The sequence below is a fragment of the Notamacropus eugenii genome, chromosome 7 (genome assembly GCF_028372415.1).
Source record: "Notamacropus eugenii isolate mMacEug1 chromosome 7, mMacEug1.pri_v2, whole genome shotgun sequence".
In the NCBI taxonomy this organism is placed as follows: Eukaryota; Metazoa; Chordata; class Mammalia; order Diprotodontia; family Macropodidae; genus Notamacropus; species Notamacropus eugenii.
In genome coordinates this window covers 47,842,868-47,863,660 of record NC_092878.1, presented here as the reverse complement: position 1 = coordinate 47,863,660, position 20,793 = coordinate 47,842,868, and the positions used below count along the sequence as shown (strand labels likewise).

Genomic DNA, 20,793 nt, shown 5'->3' with positions numbered 1-20,793 from the left:
AGATGCCTATTTGGAAACTGTTTGTTAGCAATTGCTTTGTGAACCTGAAAGTATTTTTTGTTGAATGTAAAATACTATTAAATACGGGCTTCACATAATATGAATTCAGGTTTGAAAACATTACTGTATCCAAAGGCACTTGTTTTTGTTGAGACAGTGATAGTGTTTTTTTGGAATTTTGGTGTCCATCTTGTGAGTGACTTTCCGTTGATGTCTTTTCCATTTCTGGTAGCTCCTAGTTGGTGGTTGAGCTCGGACTAGAATCTCCATTTCCTGAATCCTAGTGTAGGATTCTGTTTGCTACCTCTATAGCCTTTTTGTTATTGCTTTCTAAAAAGTGGTTAAAAAACCAAACAGTCAGCCAACCAGACGAAAAAACAACCAACCCAAAGACATGATTGTGCTTTAAGAAAAGATCAAGGGGATGGTCACTGGAAGATAGGAAGGTTTATATGAACTGATGGGAAGTGAATGAACACAACTAAGATAGAATTGTATACAATAATAATAATATTCATACAGACACCTTTGAAGGAGTTAAGAACTGTGATCAATGACCAGTGACCAACCACAGTTGCAGAGGACTCATTGTAAAACTACTTGCCCACCTTCTGACAGAGACATGACGGACTTAATGCAGATTGAGACATATTTTGGGGGAACATGATTATTGGGAGACTGTTTGACTATACTTTCATATTTTTCTTCTCAATAGGGGAGGGGAGTGGGAGAGAGAGAAGGCAGATTTTTGTTGATATAATAAAACTGTAAAAAACCATTTCTATAGGTAAGTGGTTTGAGTATAAAGAACATGTATATGTAAATACAGTTTCTATTTTTACTTGACTAATTGTACTGGAAGTTATATTTTTATTTCAGTATAATTGGTTTTTGTTGTAAAATTGTGTATTTTGTTTTATGCTTTTGAAAACCTTATTCTTGCAAGGGCTGCCATGAGACAAGGAAAGACTGGGAAAGAGACCTAGGAGACAAAGTTAAGAACCGCTGTTTTATCCATTACCCTCTTTTAAGGGACTTGTTTACCTTTACTAATCATTGTTTGCTATCCTTATTTCTGTACTTGTGTAAGCTACTTGCTTCTAGTTGATTCTTCTTTTAACATGGTTTTCAAATCTTTGGGGAGGAATTTTCTTAACGTTACAGTCTCCAGATCTGTATCCCTTCTGCAGAGTATTTGTTGACATCCACTCAAATGTCCCCAAACTACCAGACTTAGGACAGTTCTAAAATTCTGGCCTCTGAGTCGTTATATTTTGGTTTGTTTTAACTGCTGAAGATAGTGAGCTTAGCACATACAATCACTGTGCTAAGGGCTGTGCTTAAACATACAAGTGAAAAGAAAATCTCCGCCTTTATGGATGAAAAAGGAAAACAATACGTAAAGTCCAGGAGGGAGAGGAATAAGATGTGGCAGGTCTGGGTTCTTTTTGAAATGGGAGTTCGCGAAGGAGCGATCTAATCAGAGGGAGAGATTGTGGGACGGTGGGTGCTTCCAATGTGTGAATTCCAGTTCTAGAGTGAGGTTTCTTTCTTTTTTTACATTTTTAATAGTATTTATTTTTTTACAACTATATATATAGATAGATAGATAGTTTTCATCATTCATTTTTGTAAGATTTTGAATTCCAACTTCTCCCTTATCTTTCTCCTCCGCTCCCCAAGACAACAAGCAGTCTGATACAGGTTATACATGCTACAGTCATGTTAAACATATTTCCACATTAGTCATGTTCTGAAACAAGAATCAGAACAGAAGAAAAAAATACAAGAAAAAAACAAAGTGAAAATAGCATGCTTCGATCGGCTTTCAGACTCCACAGTTCTTCCTCTGTGTGTAGACAACGTTTTCCATCAGGAGTCTTTTGGAATTGCCTTGGATCATCGGATTACTGAGAATAGCTAAATCTATCATAGTTGGTCATCCTCCATGTTGTTCTTACTGTGTACAATGTTCTTCTGGTTCTGCTAGAATGAGGTTTCGAGATGAAGAACTGGGGCATGATGAGGCTTTTGGTGTGGTAGAGGAAGTCCTAAGTGAGGCCTGGAGAGTCATTACTCACGACAGCACTTTGGTGCTTGCCTTTATGTGATGCTTTCCTACCTACAAAGTCTTGAAGCATGAAATGATTCTCTTTGATAATCTCCTATTTTGCCTTTCCTGCTGCTTTATTTCTACTGAACCTACTTCATTATCATCATGAACTGTTTCTTATTTTCCCAGTTCATCCCCAAGTTCTTGTTGATATCACCAGTTCTCATGGATTTAACTATGCCGGTGATTCTCAGATCTCTGTATCCTGCCCCATACTCTCTGCTGACCTCCAGTGTTGCATCTTGAACTGCTTTTCAGACATTTAGAACTGAATATCTTCAGCAGACATCTCCAACTCAACCTGTCCAAAGCTGGATTCATGCCTCAAACTCTTCTCTCCCTCAGACTTCCCTGTTACCGTTGAGGACACCCTCCCAGTCCCCCAGACTTACAGCCTGAGTGCCATCTTTGACCTCACTAACTCTCCCCTTCCACGTTTATTGTGTTGCCAAAGGTTGTCACTTCTGTGTTCTCACCATCCCTCGAATGCACGCTCTTTGCCCTTCTGGTGAGTGTCCCACGCTTGGACTGCTGTGACAGCAGGCTGGTGGTTTGGCCTGCCTTGTCTTGCTCATGGCAGAGTGGTTTTCCTATAATGTAGGTAGCTCCCTCTGATTGTTTCACTCTCTTCCCTCCCTCCCCAAACAGATGCCAGTAGCTCCCTGTTGCCTCCAGAAGCAAATACAAAATCATCTGTTTGGTATTTGAAGCCATTTGTAATGGAGGCTACCCCACCTTTCCAGTTTTCTTACCCCTTATTTCCCAACATACACTCTTTGATCTACCATCACAGGCCCCCTTGCTGTTCTTGAACAAGATGCAATCTCCTGACTCTGTGACAGTTTTCTTCGATTGTTCCCTATGCTGGGAACGCTTTCCTTCCTTCTCTGTATCTTCTGGCTTCTCTGGTTTCCTTTGTTGTTTGTCTTTCATTTTTGAAGACATCCCAGGGTGACATCTCGACTTGCATGTGAATTGGATTTAAGTGAGGCAGATTTGCACAAAGTCATCAGCCTCACTCTCTTGCTGAGTCATTGAAGTCCAGCGACAGGACAGAAGTCTTCAGGACAACTGCTACTGGCCTGGGATGCAGTGTATTACTTTGGCATCTTTGATCTCTGGTCAAGCTCTAAGTGTTCTGTAGCACCTGCTTCAGTTACCTTCATGGCCATTTTCAGCAAATTGTTCTTATCCCCCATTCTACAGGGGAGAGTCTTCACCTGCTTGGGGTAGACATTCCTTAAGACGTTGATAGGATAGGTTCGAGGCCTGCTGGTTCCCTTCAGCCTGGTTTGGCCTGTCTGCTGAGACACTTACGGGATGTGGGTGCTGGGCACGCGCCAGCTTCTTGGAGCCACAGGCTGGCTGTTGGGTGGCAGGTGGGCACCAAAGTGTGAATGCCTCACACCAGAGGTGCTAGTCTTCCTGAGCACCCCCTGATTTCCTTTAAGTCCCAACTGAAATCCTGGTTTCTAGAAGAAACTTTCTCTGACCTTAATTTTAGTGCCGCCTTTTAATTATTTCCCATTTATGCTGTATACAGTTTGTTTGTACGTATTTATTTACGTGGAAGTGTTAGCTCCTTGAGCTGAAAGACTGCCTTTTGCCTCTTTTTTTTGCATTTCCAACCATCAGCGCAGTGCCTGGTACATAGTAGACTTAATAAGTGCTTATTGATTGACTGACTTCTGTGTTCATTCACTCCCTGAAAGCCTGTTTCGGGGTTGTGGCCACTATTCTAAGCCTTCGTTCTCTTCCCTTTTTTGTTGTTTCAGCTTCTTTATCCCCACATTTTTTTCTTCCTTCTTGACTGTTAGGCATTGTTGAGATACGTTACAAAACTGTGTTGATTGAGTTTGCTAAGAGCTGATGCTATTTCTTTGACTGGTTTTAAACCTTTTATTCTTTAAGCTCCTAAGCCCTCTCTCTCTTATTTAACTTTTAACAGATGATCTTATTGCATACTTAACTGGGAACTTGAGGTCATCTAATACCTCATTTTCCTCCTTATCCACTTTAAATACCTCTCTTACTCTGAATAATGTTCAGTACATAACAGGCAACTAAGTTGTCTTTGAATTGGAATTTTAATAAGAGTGAGTTACAGTTCTGTAAGTCATTATAATTTTTTAATTAGTTAATAAAAGAAATTTAGTCTGTGTACTTCAGCTTTTTTGAAGAACTATGGTAGTTTATTGTGAAATGCCTCAAAAGCATGTACAGTGCAACTGTGGTAACTATACTATGTGAAAATTTGGATTCTCTCTGCTAATTATAACAGCCCAGAAGAGATACCATGCATTATATACCGAAGCTAAAGTAATGAGGAAAAGTTACTTGGCAAAGAAGAGACTGAGTCAAGTGATGTGTATTTAAAGCATCCCTCAGTCTTTTCAGGAATATAATTTGTGATAAATTTGAGTTACAGGGCCTCGGGAAGCAGAGATCCAAATGCTATCTAACATGTTAAAGTCACTTTTTAACTCTCTGAAGAAACCAATAGGCAGCTTTTGTAGAGTGCGCATCTAATCTTTTCCATGTGGGCCACTGATTGTCCATAAATGTGAAAACCAGTGCATTCCTCATCAGTTTAAATCTTCTTCCTCGCCTTTAGGTATCCAGAAGTAGTATGCCTTGTGTAGTGAGTTAGCTAATTACGGGATTTAGTGTTTATTGTTAGTTGACATTTAATATTGCCTCGTCACTCTTCTGAAGAGTTAGAAGGGCATCGTGCAGAGTTTATGTGCCATTGGACTAAATTGTTGATATAGGCTTTTAACTTACTGTGGAGAACAAAGCCTGCTACTTGTTTAATGCTATAAAGTAAGGGAGAGTAATAAAATGTTTGGAGTCGGGTCAAAAGAAGCAAAACTCAAGGTTCGGCTCAGTTAGACTTAAATATTTGACGTCACATTGCCCCAGTAGAATGTAAGCTCCTTGGGGTTAAGGCAGTCTTTTGTTTTGTATAGGTATCCTTAGTTCCTAGCAACAATGCTGTGGCTATAGCTCTGCCTCCGTCACCTCTGTCTCTTATGGTCTCCAAACCCACCTTTGGTGAGAAACCCTTTCAGGCTCCCCTCAGCTACTAGTACTACCCCCTTTCAGATTACTTCTATTCACGCTGCATATTTTTTATGTACCTCATTATTTATATATTATTTCCTCTCTTGGAATGTCTGTTGCTTGAGAGCTAGGTTTATGTTTTTACCTTCCTTTTTATTACTTAGGTATAGTGCCGGGAGCATAGTAAACTTTTAATAAATGTTGTTTAGTAAAAGTCTGTTTACTGATTAACTTGCTACAGTTATGTTTTTATATATGTATATACATAAATATAAAATATTTGTAAATCTTCAGCCCCATACCATATAATTCTGATATGCTTCTTGATAGGTGAATTCCCAGTTATTTCATACATCCTATAATTATTTTGAAAAGAATTTCTTTCTCTCTCTTCTTCTGGTTTTTGTTGGTCATATACAGAAAAGTTGCCAATTTTTTTTATCCGTTTACTATAATACATTAAATTTTTTTCAATTAATATTTTAGTTGAATTTTTGGTGTTTTCTAAGTAATCCATCATATCATCTGAAAAATGGGTTGATTTGGTTTTCTCTTTGCCTGTGCTCATTCCCACAATTTTTTCCTTGTTGTTAAGCTAACATTTCTAGAATCATATCAAGTAATAGTGGTGACAATGAACATCTTGGTTTTACCCCTAAATCTCTTGTAAAGTCTCCTAGTGTTTCCTTTCTTCCCCATAGTATTTTATTTTTTCCCATTACATGTAAAGATGATTGTCAGCATTCAGTTTTGTAAGATTTTGAGTTCCAGATTTTTTTCTCCTTCCTTCCTTTCCCACTTTCTCAAGACAATATACAATCTGATATAGGCTATATATGTACAATCCTATTAGACATTTCCATTCCTAGTGTTTCTTGACTACAGGAAATGATAGCTCTTGGTTTTGGATACATACTCTTTACAAGATGTGAGAGTGACAAAGGCAGTGTGTGGTGCAGAGTGCTGGACTAATCATAGACTTATCCTTTCCAAGCAAAATATTTGCATTCATCAAAAGCGCCCCCTCCCAAGGCAAAATGACTACCAGAAGAATTAATGTCAACAAATTAGAGCTCTTCTCTGAGCATGGACAGTTTGCTGGTGACTTGGAGGGAAAGTTGAATCAACACACAGTTGGCAACAGTGGGGCAGAAAAGGAGTGAGCAGCTCTCAGAGATTTGGTGTACAGCACTGCATTTGCTCATCTGGGTCAGAACGCTCACAAACACCAAGACTGGTTTGATGAAGATGATGGGGAAATTCAGAAACTGCTAAATGAAAAACGTGAACTCCACAGGATTCACTAGCAGGATAGTTCATCCATCTGTAAGAAGGCAGCATTTAATTCCATCAAAAGCAAAGTACGAGCAAAGCTTAGAGAGATGCAGGATTCCTGGCTCAGTAAGAAGGCAGATGAAATTCAGTTTTATGCTGATAGTAACAATCCAAAGCAGTTTTATGATTCCCTGAAAGCTATTTATGGACCAAAAACTTATGGTGCATCACAACTACCCAGTGCTGATGGAGCAATATTGATTAGTGATAAGAACATGATCTTAGAGAGATGGGCTGAACACTTCCATAGTGTTCTCAACAGACCATCATCAATCAATGCTGAGACCATTGACCGTTTTACTTCAGGTTGAAGTCAATCCCTCCTTAGCTGAACTTCCAATTGAAGAAGAGGGTCATTTTGAGGGCCATTAGGCTCCTTTCATGTGAGAAAGCATCTGGTGCTGATTCTATTCCAGCTGAGATTTACAAGGGAGGGGGACCATTGCTCATACAAAAGTTGACTGAAATTTTTCAGGTTATATGGCAACAGGAGGTTATCCCCCAGGAGTTCAAGGATGCCTCCATTGAACATCTCTATAAGAGTAAAGGGAATAGATTGTCCTGTGACAATCACAGGGGGATCTCTCTCTTAGTCATTGCTGGCAGAATTCTTGCTAGAGTCCTCCTTAATAGGCTGATCCTTCACCTGGAAGATGGTCATCTACCTGAGAGCCAGTATGGCTTCAGAAAGGGCCGAGGAACAGTTGGTATGGTGTTTGCTGCCCAACAACTCCAGGAGAAATGCCAGGAGCAGAACAGAAGTCTGTACACGTTTGTGGATCTGACCAAGGTCTTTGACACTGTTAGTTGTGAGTGCTTATGGAAAATTATGTCAAAATTTGGTTGCCTGGAGAAGTTCATCAATATTGTACATCAATTTCATGATGGCATGTTTGCCTGGGTTCTGGATAATGGACAAAGCTCTTGTGCTTTCCCAGTCACCAATGGAGTGAAATGGGGCTGTGTGCTTTTCCCATGCTTTTTAGCATGATGTTTTCAGCCATGTTGATAAATGCTTTCAATGAGGATGAACACGGCATCAAGGTCAGCTACCATACTGATGGTAAGTTCTTCAGTTTGAGAAGGCTCCAAGCCAAGACCAGAGTGGAGGGAGTGTTGGTGCACGATTTTCTGTTTGCAGATGATTGCACACTCAGTGCAGCTTCTGAAGCTGAGATGCAGCAAAGTATGGATCAGTTCTCTGCTGCTTGTGCTAATTTTGGCCTAATAATCAACACCAAGAAAACACAGGTGCTCCATCAGCCACCACCACACCATCTGTATGTGGAACCATCAATTACAACAAATGGAGACATTTTGAATGCTGTGGATAAGTTCACTTACCTTGGTGGTGTACTTTCCAGGGATGTACACATTGACAATGAGGTTGACACATGCATTGCCAGAGCTAGCTCAGTGTTTAGGAGGCTCCGAAGAAAGGTTTGGGAGAGAAGAGGTATTAGACTATCAAACTGAAGGTCTACAAAGCCATTGTGCTGACCTCATTGTTATAGGTTTGTGAAACGTGGACAGTCTACCAGTGCCGTGGCAGGAAACTGAATCACTTCCATTTGAACTGTCTTAGAAAGATTCTGAGGATCACCTGGCATGATAAGGTACCAGACACTGAAGTCCTTGCTGGAGCTGAACTGCCAAGTATTCAAACTATGCTTCAGAGAGCGCAACTCCAATGGGCTGGCCATGTTGTTCAAATGCAAAATGTATGCTTGCCAAAAAGACTATTTTATGGAGAACTTTCATGGGGCAGGCGATCACATAAGTGGCCAGAAGAAGCTATACAGGGACACTCTCATGGTCTCAAGAACTTTGGATTTGACTGTGCAACATGGGAGACACTGGCCCAGGACTGCTCAGCATGGTGTGCCCACATTAAGAAAAGGTGCTGTGCTCTTTGAGCAAAGCAGAATTGAGACAGCACAAAGTAAACGCAGGATGCACAAATTTGGGATATCCACCCCAAATATTCAAATGGACTATCTGTGCCCAGCCTGTAGTAGAGCATTCCGAGCTCGTATTGGTCTGATCAGCCACAGTTGGACGCACTGAAATTTCACATTATCATGGTGCTGTCATTTTGGTCCTCTTCAAAGACGAAGGACAACAATTTAGCTTATTAAAGAAAGATCCATTAATTCCCAAATTATTGAATTTTTTAAATGAAGATACTGAGTATTTTTTGTTTTTACATTTCTTGATTTAAAAAAAATTATAGCCGGGGTTTTTAACTTGGGTTCTGTAAACTTGTTTCTTTAAATATTAGAATAACTACTTCATGATGATTGATTTCTTTCCATAATCCTACATGTTTTATGCATTTAAGAGCATTATTCTAAGGTGAGAGCTATGGTTTTTACTAGACTGCCAAGGGGGACAGGAGTAGGGAGTAGAGGGTGAGGAGTGGTATGTCTATGATACACAAAAGAGTGAAGAACTCATGTTGTGTAGGTCCTGGACCTCATTTCATTGGTATAGGAATTCCCAGGAGAGGAGACTCGACAACTTCTATGCCTAGTGAGTTTCCAAGAGCAGCAAGAGGTTAAACAATGTGTATATGTCAGAGGCGGAACTTGAGTTCAGGTCTTTATGACTTAGAGACTACCTGTCCATGCACTGTACCTTGCTACTGTCTCTTAATAATTTTCCTAACCTTTCAATCAGCATTGCATTCCTGGCATAAGTACAATCTGAACAAAGTATATAATCTTCTAAGTATATTTCTGTAACTTTGATTGAATCAGCTGGGTGGGTCAGTAGTGCTGGGCCTGGAGTCGAGAAGACTTCAGTTCAAATTTTTCTCAAACACTTAATGGGTGTGTGTCCTTGGGCAAGTCATTTAACCTATTTAATCCCCTGAAGAAGGAAATGGTGAACTACTCCAGTGTCTTTGCCAAGAAAACCCCATGGACAGTATGGTCTGCACATTCATAAAGATTTGGATGTGACTGAACAAGGACACATGTCATTTGGAATAATTTTCTCAGTATTTTTACATTGGCATTTATTAGAAATATCAGCCTATAGTTTTGTTTTCTGATTTATCTTTCCTTGATTTAAATATCTGGACTATGTTTATTTTATAGAAGGAGTTTGGTAAAATTCTTTGTTCTCTTCTTTTTTTGCAAACAATTTATGTAATTTGGAATTAATTACTTTTTAAATGTTGGATAGAATTCCTTTGTAAGTATATATAATTTTGATTTTTTTTTATTTAACAGTTCCTTTATGGTTTGTTTGATTTCTTTTTTTTGAGATCAGGTTATTTAAATTTTCTCTTTTATGTCCTTGTGATCTGGGTATTTTTTTTTTTTGTAAAATATCCAATTTATTTAAGTCTTGTGTTTTGCTGGCATATAACTTGATAAAATAATTTATTTACTCTTCATTTGTTGTGTTTACTTTTTCATTTTTTGAAAGTGACAGTTTGACTTTCCTCTTAGCTATTTGTATTTTAAAAAACCAACTAGTTATATTCAGTATATTTATTAATTCAGTAGTGTTTTGGGTTTCTTGTTGTTTTCTCAGTTTTCAGAATTTGTTTTTATGTTTAATTGGGATTTTTTTTATTTGTTGCTTTTTCTCATTATTAAAATTTTAACTTCTGTGCCCAATTAATTTTTCCCTTTCTTTTCAGGATGAATTTTCTTCTAGGTAAAGGTTTGATATGCTGTCTTGTTATTTGTTCTGTTTGTTCTCATGAAATTATCTAACGTTTCTGTAATTTGCTCTTTGATCTACCAGTTGTTTAGGATTAACTTTTTCAGTCATTTTTCACTTGTATCCAACTCTTCGTGACCCCATTTGGGGCCTTCTGGGCAAAGATATTGTGGTGGTTTTCCATATCCTTCTCCAGCTCATTTTACAGATGAGGAGCTTAGGAAAGCCGTGTTAAGTGATCTGCTCAGGGTCACTAGCTAGGAAAGGTTTGAGACCAGATTTGAAATCAGGAAGATGAGTCTTCCAGATTTCAGGCCCCCTACGCTATCTACTAGCAGCAGTCTAATCAATTAGTCTCCAATTAAGTTAAAAAAATATTTTGTTTTAATCATGTTAAATCTGCGTTGTCATTCTCCAATTCCCTTTCTTTTCTCCCTCCCCGCATTTTGCCCTGTAGTTCTAAGAGATCGGGCCAGTTTTAATAGTTTTTGAAATAAGATATTTAGACTTTTTTTTTGGTCATGGCATTACAGGTAGTAGAATGTTTCTTAGATGTTTTTTTCTCCTCAGTATGTTTTCCTGATCAGTTTTTACTAAGATACCTTTGTGTTTTATTTTATCAACCTCCTGACTTTAATATTTCTCATTGGCATCTTCTGTTTCATTCATCTGAATTTTCAGGGAGTGTGTTGCTTAGGTAAGGTTTTATAACTTTTATACCCACTGTTAATTCCCTTTTTACTTCTTAAATAGCTTTTGACTCTTTTCCAAATTTTTTTTCTTTAATTGCTCTTATTCAGTTTATAAAAATTATTTTTAACTTTTTTATTTAATTTACTAATTACCAGCTTTCAACATTCACTTCCACAAAATTTTGAATTTCCTATTTTCTCCCCATCTCTCCCACCTCAGGACAGTGTATTCTGATTGCCCTTTCCTCCAGTCTTCTATTCTGCGTCCCCCCCCCCACCATTATCCCCTTCCCTTATATTTTCCTGTGGGGTAAGATTTCTATACCCCATTGCCTGTATATCTTATTTCCTAGAGTATCATGTAAAAACAGTTTTAACATTCATTTTTAAAGCTTTGAGGCTCATATTCTCTCTCTTTCCCCCCCATCCTCCCTCATTGAGAAGGCAAGCGATTCCATGTAGTTATACATGTGTAACAGTCATGTTGTGAAAGACTGTATTTCCCTCTCTCTTGTCCTGCCCTCCATTTATTGTCCTCTCCTTTGACCTGTGTCTTCTGATTACCCCTTCCCCCAAAATGCTGTCTCTTCTGTTATTCCCTCCCCACCTTGTACCTTTACCCCTTACTTTCCTGTAGGGTAAGATAAACTTCTATACCCAATTGAATGTGTATGTTACTCCTTCCTGAAGCCAAATTCAGTGGAAGTAAAGCTCGGTTACTTCCTTTCATTTCCCCCTTTTTCTGCTCCATTGTAAAAGCTCCTTCTTGCCTCTTTTATGTGAGGTGATTTATTACATTCTGCCTCTCCCTTTCCCTTTCTCCTAGTACATTCCTCTAAACACTTAATTTTCTTTTTCAGATATCATATTTAACTCATCCTGTGCACTCTGTTGCCCCCTCTCTATATGTACATATATACATATACACATACAGATACATACACATATACATATACACATGCAGGTATGTACACACATACATATACACACATGCATACATACACACGCATATAAGAATCCTAATACTGAGAAAGGGCTCATGAGTTACAAGTAACATCTTTCCATGTAGGAATATAAACAGTTGCGCTTTAATGCTTGTCTTGATTCTTATATTTGAAAGTCAGATTTTCTATTCACATATGATCTTTGGAAGTCCTCTATTTCACTGAATTTCCAATTTTTTCCTGAAGTATTATACTCAGTTTTTCTGGTTTGAATCCTATCTCTTTTGACCTCTGGAAGATCATATTCCAAGCCCTCTGATCCCTTAATGTAGAAGCTGCTAAATCCTGTGTTATCCTGATTGTGTTTCCATAATACTTGAATTGTTTCTGTCTGACTGCTTGTAGTATTTTCTTCTTGACCTGGGAACTCTGAAATTTAGCTACAATATTCCTAGGAGTTTTCCTTTTGGGATCTCTTTGAGGAGGTGGATTCTTTCCATTTCTATTTTACCCTTTGGTTCTAGAATATCTGGGCAGTTTTCCTTGATAATTTCTTGAAATATGATGTCTAGGCTCTATTTTTGATCATGGCTTTCAGGTAGTCCAATAATTTTAAAAAAACTTTGTGTGTTTTGTAACAATTATTTGTTTTCAGTGTTCTACAGTCCCTTCCATATATCTTAGATTTCTTCCCCCTCCCTCCCCCTCCTTCCCTCCTCCTTTCCCACTTCCTCCCCAGACGGCGTGCAGTTCTACACATACACTCCTATTAAATACAATTTCACCTTAATCATGTTGAATAGAAAAATTAAAATGAATGGGAGAAACCATAAAGCAAAACCAAACGTAACACCAAAGAAAATGGTCTGCTTCATCCAGTGATCCATTTCCATAGTTCTTTCTCTGGATGTGGAAGGTGTTTTGCCTCAAAAGTCATTGGGAATTTTTTAGGTCCCTGCATTGCTGTGAAGGACTAAGTCTACCAGTAGTCCAGTAATTTTTGTCTACCAGTAGTCCAATAATTTTTAGATTATCTTCCCTGCGTCCATTTTCTAGGTCAGTTGTTTTTCCAGTGAGATACTTCACCTTGTTTTCAAGTTTTTCATTCTTTTGGTTTTGTTTTATAATTTCTTCATTTCTCATACTCATTAGCTTCCATTTGCTCCGTTCTGATTTTTAAGGAGTTATTTTCTTCAGCGAGCTTCTGAACCTCTTTTTCTGTTTGGCCCATTCTGCTTTTTAACGCATTCTTCTCCTCGTTGGTTTTTGGGACCCTTTTTGACATTTGGGTTAGCCTATTTTTAAAAGTGTTATTTTCTTCAGCATTTTTTTGGGTTTTCTTTAGCTAGCTGTTGACACATTTTTCATGATTTTCTTGTATCACTCTCATTTCTCTTCCCAGTTTTTCCTCTGCTTCTCTTGATTTTCAAAATTCTTTTTGATCTCTCCCTTGGCCTGAGACCAATTCATATTTTTCTTGGAGGCTTTGGATGGAGGAGCTCTGGCTTTGTTGTCCTCTTCTCGTTGTATGTTTTGATCTTCCTTCTCATCAGTAATGTAAGAAAATACCTCTTCACTGAGAAAGTAAGAATCTATAGTCTGTTTCCTTTTTGGCTTGTTCGTTTTCCCTGCCAATTACTTGATGTTAGAGCTCTGTGTGGAGGGCTCCAGAAGCAGCCTCAGGCTTTAGCATTCTGACTGCTGCTGTTCTGGGGCTAGGGCAGAGGCAGATGGGGGGGGGTACCTTGTGGCTATTGTAGGACCACGGAAACTGCAGCAGCCAGTGACTGGGTCCCCTAAGGCCTCTTCCAGCTCTGTCTGTGCTGGCATAGCCCACACTGAACTGTACTCTGCTCCCAGCCGGTGCGATAGACTTTTCCTGTCGGTGTTCCAGATTGTCTTGGGCTGGAAATTTGTTTCGGTCTGTCATTTTGTGGTTTCAGCTGCTCCAGAATTTGTTTGGTGTCATTTTTTACAGGTTTTCTGAGGGATTTGGGGAGAGAGCTCTAGCAGGTCCCTGCTGCTACTCCACCAACTTGGCTCTGTTCCTTTTTAACTCTTTAAAAACCCTTTCTCTCTTTTAGGAATTCTAGGTGGACTTTTGCTTACTCTGTTTTTCTCTGAGGCATTGCCTATAGATGATTTGGAGGAGTTTGTGCCTTGAGCTTCCTGGCCACCGTGGTAGCTCCAGCTTTCTCTTTACTTCATACTTAATGTTAGGGTTGGGCTCTGCAGCAGTTTAGGAGTAAGTCCTGTTGCTTTTCTCTTTTGGTAATGAGTGTTATGCTATTTTAAGATCTCAGGGATAGGTGGGATCTCAGGGATAAGTTTCCAGGGATCTCAGAGTAGTCTGATCCAGGGTAAAATCTGACTGCTGCTCTCCTACTCTGAGCTCTGCAAGTTCCTGACCCGGGTTTGGGTCTGAGAAAAAATAGACTGCTACTGGATTTACTCTTTATCTGTCAGCTGGAGAGTTCTGTTGTCTTAGAATGCAGAATTGTGGGCTTTCCTTTGATCTGGGATTCCTGCTTGGTTTTTCCTTTCAAGGCTGGGCTAGATGCTGGAACTGAAGTGGTGCTTTATACCGGGAGTCTGAACCCCACCACTGCTGGCTTTTGAACTTCCTTCTTTCTCCTTCTGTATTGAGGAATAGCACCCCATCATGTGGAAATTCCCTTCTCATTCAGCCCATAATGTGACTTGGAAGTGGGTAGTGGCTGACAGAATTGCAAATTTGCATCTGTCCTGAGTCTCAGTACTTTTTTTAGGTCTGGTGGAGTCCCAGTAGTTCTGGAACCTCCCTCTTCCTGAGAGCTGTAGTGCTTCTGGCCTGATCATGTCCCTTTTGTCTGTATGCAGACATCTTTGTCAGTCTCCCTGTGCCAAACCAGGTTGGACAGATGACTTTCTATGACTTTTTCTGGATTTCCCCATTTAAATTCAATCTGATGCATTTTGTAGATACATTCAGAGGAGTTTTATGGAGAGGAACTCCATTGTACTGGTCTTACCATTCCACCATCTTGGCTTCTCTAGCTAATTTTTAATCGTTTCTTCTCATTTCCTTTGTTGATTACAATTTTTATTGTAATGTTGTCACTAAAGAATATGTTTAGTCTTTTTCCTTTTCATTTTTATGAGGATTTAAATGTCCTGATATGACTGGATCCATGTTATATACCCAGGTTGAAAAAAAAAGAGACAGCATATAAAAAAAATCAAGGGGTTGGAGAGTGTGATTATTTGAGGGGGAGCGGGGAGGACTGGGAAGGCCTCATGCAGAAAGTCATGATTGAGCTGAGTCTTGAAAGAGAAGAGAGATTCTAAGATGATGAGAGAATTTGTTTCAGGTGTGGGATACAGCCAGTGCAAATCCTTGGAGATGGGAAATGGAAAGTATTATGAATAACAGTAAGGCCATCAAATCCTTCATGTCCATCATGAATGTACCAAAGAGGCCCCCTGCAGTCTGTAAGGATTTAAATATTTATTCACTAATATCTAGAGCCTTGGTATGAACAAGTGGAAAGGAAATATTAGAACTTCTGTTTGTGTTTTTTAGACCTAAAAATAAGAAAGAAATTTAGCTTTCTCTAATTAAAATGGATTAACACAAGGTGGAGAACTTGACAATGTTTCCCTAATCTGTTCTTTTGCTTTCAGAGTATTATGACAAATCACAGTTATGTGTTTTTGGTGAAGTGGATTTATAGATTAATTGAAAAGGCAAAATGGACAGTCTTTGGCAAGAGATAGTCCATGGGGGAGGAGAATGAGGAGTTGAAGATGACATCTAGGTTGTGACCATATATGACTTGTAGGATAGTTGTACTCAGTTTTAGCTATGTTCAGTTTAAGATGACTTCTGGACATCCAGTTTGAGAGGTTCACCAGGCAACTGGAGATGGAAGATTGGAGGTCACCAGAAAGGTTAGGACTAGCTGATTTGATAATCATAAGCATAGGTGATAACTGAATCTGTGGGAGCTGATGAGATCACCAAGTGAAAACATATAGAAGGAGAAAAGGAAGTGAACCCAGGACAGAGCCTTTGGAAATATCTGCTGTTATGAGGTATGATCTAGATGAAGAGCCAGCAAAAGACAGCTGAGTAGTGGATGGACTGAAGTGGGAAGAGACTTGAGGGCAGGCAGGTCATCCAGCAGGCTGTAGCTCAGGAGATGAGTTTCCTGTGTCAGGATGATGACAGTCAACTTCACAGGAGAGAAGGGGATGTGTAACAGAGAGGTTAGGAAGGTGGAATTGACAGGACTTGTTAATAGATTGGATGTGATTGGTGAGAGAGAATGAGAGGTTGAAGATGACATGTGGGTTTGGGGCCTTGGAACTGGGCAGATGGTGGTGTTCTTGACTGTATTAGGGAAGTTAGGAGGGGGGCAGGGTTTTGGAGAAAAATAATGAATTCCATTTTGGATATGTTGGGTTTGAGATGTCTAAGGGACATCCAGTTTGAGGTGTCTCATGGGTAATTAGAGGTGCAAATCTGAAGACTTACCTTTCTAGAGAGAATAATTGAATCCTTGGGAGCTGATGAAATTTCCAGCTGAAATAGTTTAAAAGGAGAGAAGAGAAAGGGTGCTGGACAGAGCCTTGGGGGCCATCCTCTGGAATGAAAGGTGCAAACTGAATGAAGATCCATCAAAGGAGGAAGAATAATTTAAGTGCCAAACAGGATTTTATATTTGGTCCTAGAGGTAACTGGGAGAATACCTGTGCTTTTTAGGAGAAATTATTTTGGCAAACTACATGGAAGACAGATGGGTATGTGTGAAGTGATTAGAAGCAGGGAAGTTGGTTAGTTGGCCTTCGCAGTAGGCAGTCATCATATCTGCCATACTTTGAATTGGATTTGCTGTATTTTACTGGTGCTTATCCCTTTTTTTGTATTATTGCCCTGTAAAATAAATGAAAGTTTAAAAGTATGACAACATCCCATGCTGCGTTCAGCTATTCTAGAAGTATGTGTTGTTTTTAGTTTCTTGGCTTTTGGTGTAAAAGGGCCATGAGTATTTTCATACAGAGTTTGTGAAGTGCTTAATAAACGCTTTTATCATCAACGCGCTCATGCGTTATGGTAATAATTTTAGTAGTAGGATGTTGGAGTCTTCTGGTTTTGTAACTAACTGTAAATTGTCAGACTGCTTTTGAAAAAGTTGTAACCAATTTTCAGCCCTACCCACATCCTTGCCCTATGTTAATTAACCACTTTTTGGGGAATTTGATGAGTTGTTTTGAATTCGCATTTCTTGAATTATTAAATATTTGAGTAGTTTTTTTTTAGATAGTGATTCATAATTTTTTTCTCAGAAAATGTTAATATTCCTTGTCCATAATACCCCTGGAAAATTCTTACAGATTTGTTTTAGTTCCTTATACTTTTGGTGTCAAATTTCTATCAAATCCTTGTTACAGATGTATTCATCTGCCTGATTATCTTTGACTTAGTTTAGAGATGTAGCTTTCCTTTGGCCCATCCATTCTGTAAATTCTGTGTCCATAGTTTGTCCCGTTGTCAAGATAGATGCATTTGCTTCTCTCCACAGTTGACAGATAGAGTATTCTTTTATGGCTATGTTTTTTATATTTATAACCTTGATCTACTTTGGGTTATTAAAATATGTTGTGTATCCTATGATTCTATTAATTTGTTGCTATACTGCTATCCAATTTTTTCTAACAATTTTTGTTTTCCTGTTCCTTCCTCAAATGTTTTTGTATTTTGAGTTTACCAAGTCAAATGAACAAGCATTTATTATGCGCCTACCATGTGCCAGGCACTCCCTGAGAACTAATCTAATATGTACTGGGTTCTATTTTTTTGTCCTCTGTTCTATTGATCTAAATTCATGAAAGTAGCAGGCGTGCATTTTAAATAGCATTAAATCTGTAAAAATTTGTGAAGTTTTGATGTGATTACTTATGTTTGAACTGATTACAAATGGAGCATGTCTCTAATTGTTTCATCATTCCTTAATTTCTTTCATAATGCTACTATAAAGTTGTTTGTACTCATCTCATTTTTTTGTGTTGGTTAATAGCAAAATATATTTTGTTCGTATTGTATAATGTATTCCTTTTTACTGTAGGTGCCCTCCTCGTACATTTTTACCAGCACTCTGTAAAATTTTTCTTGATGAAAGTGCACCAGACAATGTGTTAGAAGTGACAGCCCGTGCCATAACCTACTACCTAGATGTATCAGCAGAATGTACTCGGAGAATCGTTGGAGTAGATGGAGCCATAAAAGCACTTTGTAATCGTTTGGTGGTAGTGGAGCTTAACAACAGAACCAGCAGAGACTTAGCTGAACAATGTGTGAAGGTAAAAATCTTTTCAAACTTAAATTTTAAAAGATTGTTTCTTTCTTTACAGTTTTTAAAAAGATGCATACCTTAAATTGTTCCATTTCAGGGTCATTTCAACATGTTTGTATAAAACTTTAAAGTTTACAAAGTACTTTCCTCACAACACTTCTATGAGGTAGATGTAAATATTGTCCACCCACCACCCACCCCTTTTTCATTTTTTGAAGATTTATCAATATGGAGATTGAGTAATGTTGCTCTATTAAATCTGTGTAATGTTTTTCCCCAGTTAAATCTGAAAACAGTTTTTAATATTTGTTTTTTAAAATTTTGAATTCTGAACCCCTGTCTCTCCCCTCATTGAGAAGATGAGCAGTTTGATATAGGTCATCCATGTGCAGCGATGCCAGACATTCCATATTAGTCACATCACTCGCTTTTGACAAACACAGAAGCTAAAGCTCAGAAGTGGTTAAGAGAGATTTACCAACAGCTAGATGGTGCAGTGGTTAGAGTGCTGGGCCTGGAGTCGGGAGGATCTAAGTTCATGTGACCTTAGACACTCACTGTCTGTATGACCTTAAGTAAGGTCATACCCTTAACATACCCTGCTTAACCCCCTGCTTGGCTCAGTTTCTCAGTCTGTAAAATGGGGATAGTAATAGAACCTATCTTCCAGGGTTGTTGGGAGGATCACATGAGATAAAGATTGTGAAGTGTTTGCACAGTGCCTAGAACATGGCAAGTACTAACCAAGTGTTGGTTGTTACCACCCCTCCTTCTCCTCCTGCTCCTCCTCTTCTTAGCGAGTGGTAGAACTAGGACTGAAGCGCAGGTCTTTGGACTGCAGTTCCAGGATTCTTTGTACTGCATTTATATTTGAGTACTAATAACTGGCGTTTATACTGTGCTTTAAAGGTTGTTTTTCTCACAACATCCTTGTGAGATAGGTAGGTGAGAAAAATCAGGTCTTCTGGCAAGATGAAAAGAATTTTTTCCCTCACCTTTAGCTTTCCTTTTTGAAAGTGGTAGAGAGTAGTTGAAGATGTGTCTTCTATATAACCAAAGCGTGGTTTCACAGGGCTTAGGGTCAGAAGTCTTCACTGTGGGGGAGATTGTGACAGAGACTTTAAGCTCTTTTCTTAAAACTTCCTCTCATACTGCTTCGACTACCTATTGGTTCATAGGTTTGCTGTAATTTGAGCGATACCCAGTCAGAGATAAGGTATGTATTTTAAGTCGCTTGTTAGACTGATAGCGGATTTTTACCCTGCCTTTCATGGACCGTGCCAGAGTTTGTAACTCTGAGCAGTCAGTATCAAGCCAGCAGACTTGCCTGGTACCTTTCTAGGGATCTCTCTTTTTGCAGCCTTTATATTATTATTCTCTAAAAACCTTATCATCCAACATTGTGAAAAGAGGAAGGACTGTAATCAGTTAGACATTCTGGTTGAATAAAGAATGTCCTTTAATGAAAGAAACTTCTTGTTGCCTCATTGTCTTCATTTTCTTAGATTGGATTGGAAGCTTAACGATTTAAAGCAGTTATGGGGGAACCATCTAGAGATTTTTTGCTAGATTGGTAGAAATCCTATTCTCCAACAGCAAATGCAGGAAAACGTTACTTTAAGAAGGCACAATTTTTCTTTGTTGTAATTTTGTATTTTAATTATTCTTAGGTTTTGGAACTTATCTGTACTCGTGAATCAGGAGCTGTCTTTGAGGCTGGTGGTTTAAACTGTGTGCTGACATTCATTCGTGACAGTGGACACCTGGTTCATAAAGATACTCTTCATTCTGCAATGGCTGTAGTGTCGAGACTTTGTGGCAAAATGGAACCTCAAGATTCTTCATTAGAAATCTGTGTAGAGTCCCTGTCTAGTTTATTAAAACATGAAGATCATCAGGTATGTAGCCAATTTGATGAAAACAAAGAAATCAATCAGAATGGTCTGGGTGTTTGTTTGTTTTACAATTTATGATGGTTTTTGCTTTTTAGTTTTTGTTGCTGCAGTTTGCCAAAGATTTGGACGGCGTTAAAAGCAGCAGAACTGACGTTGCTTTTTTGTTTGAAGTCTTCACAAACTTGATTGATTTTGTACATTTGAATTGGCGTTAAAATAGAGAATATATGAAACAGACTAGAATGTGTTGAAATGCATGAAAGGACTAATGTTCTGGAGTACTGTATTAAGTTTTTTGACAAGCATTTTAGGAAGGACATTGATTACAGAGAGAAAATTGGAAGAACATTAACACTGAGAAAGCTGCAAAGAGACAAATCTAGATTTGATGTTGGGAGTAGCTTCGTAACAATAGCTTTCCCAAGTGCATTGGATTGTCTTGGGAAGTAGAGAAGGAGGGTTCTTTTCCCTTATAGGACTTCAAGCAGATGCTAGATGACTACTAAGGATTCTTTTGGGATATGGGTTATGCTATATGGCCGCTGACATCCCTTCCAATTTGAAAATTCTGATATTTAGAGATGATGCTGGAAATGCAGTGTGGCCAGATTGTGGGAGGGCTTGATGGCCAGAAGAGTTTGAAATTTACACAGTAAGCCACTGAAGAGAGTCCAAGATTTTGAAAGAAGGAGTGTCATGATCAAATGTATGGCTAATAGAGATTGTTATGGCAGAAATTTA

At 38.7% G+C, this 20,793-nt stretch overlaps 1 protein-coding gene across 8 annotated transcripts in view; it reads left to right on the top strand.

The window, feature by feature from the left end:
* Positions 1–20,793, top strand: part of HECTD1 (HECT domain E3 ubiquitin protein ligase 1) — a 112,097-nt gene that overhangs the window by 23,300 nt on the left and 68,004 nt on the right. For all 8 annotated transcript variants that reach the window (XM_072622508.1, XM_072622507.1, XM_072622506.1 and 5 more), the window contains exons 3-4: positions 17,930–18,164; positions 19,828–20,055. In XM_072622508.1, the coding sequence (XP_072478609.1) occupies positions 17,930–18,164; positions 19,828–20,055 (463 nt within the window). The remainder of the gene's footprint in view (positions 1–17,929; positions 18,165–19,827; positions 20,056–20,793) is intronic.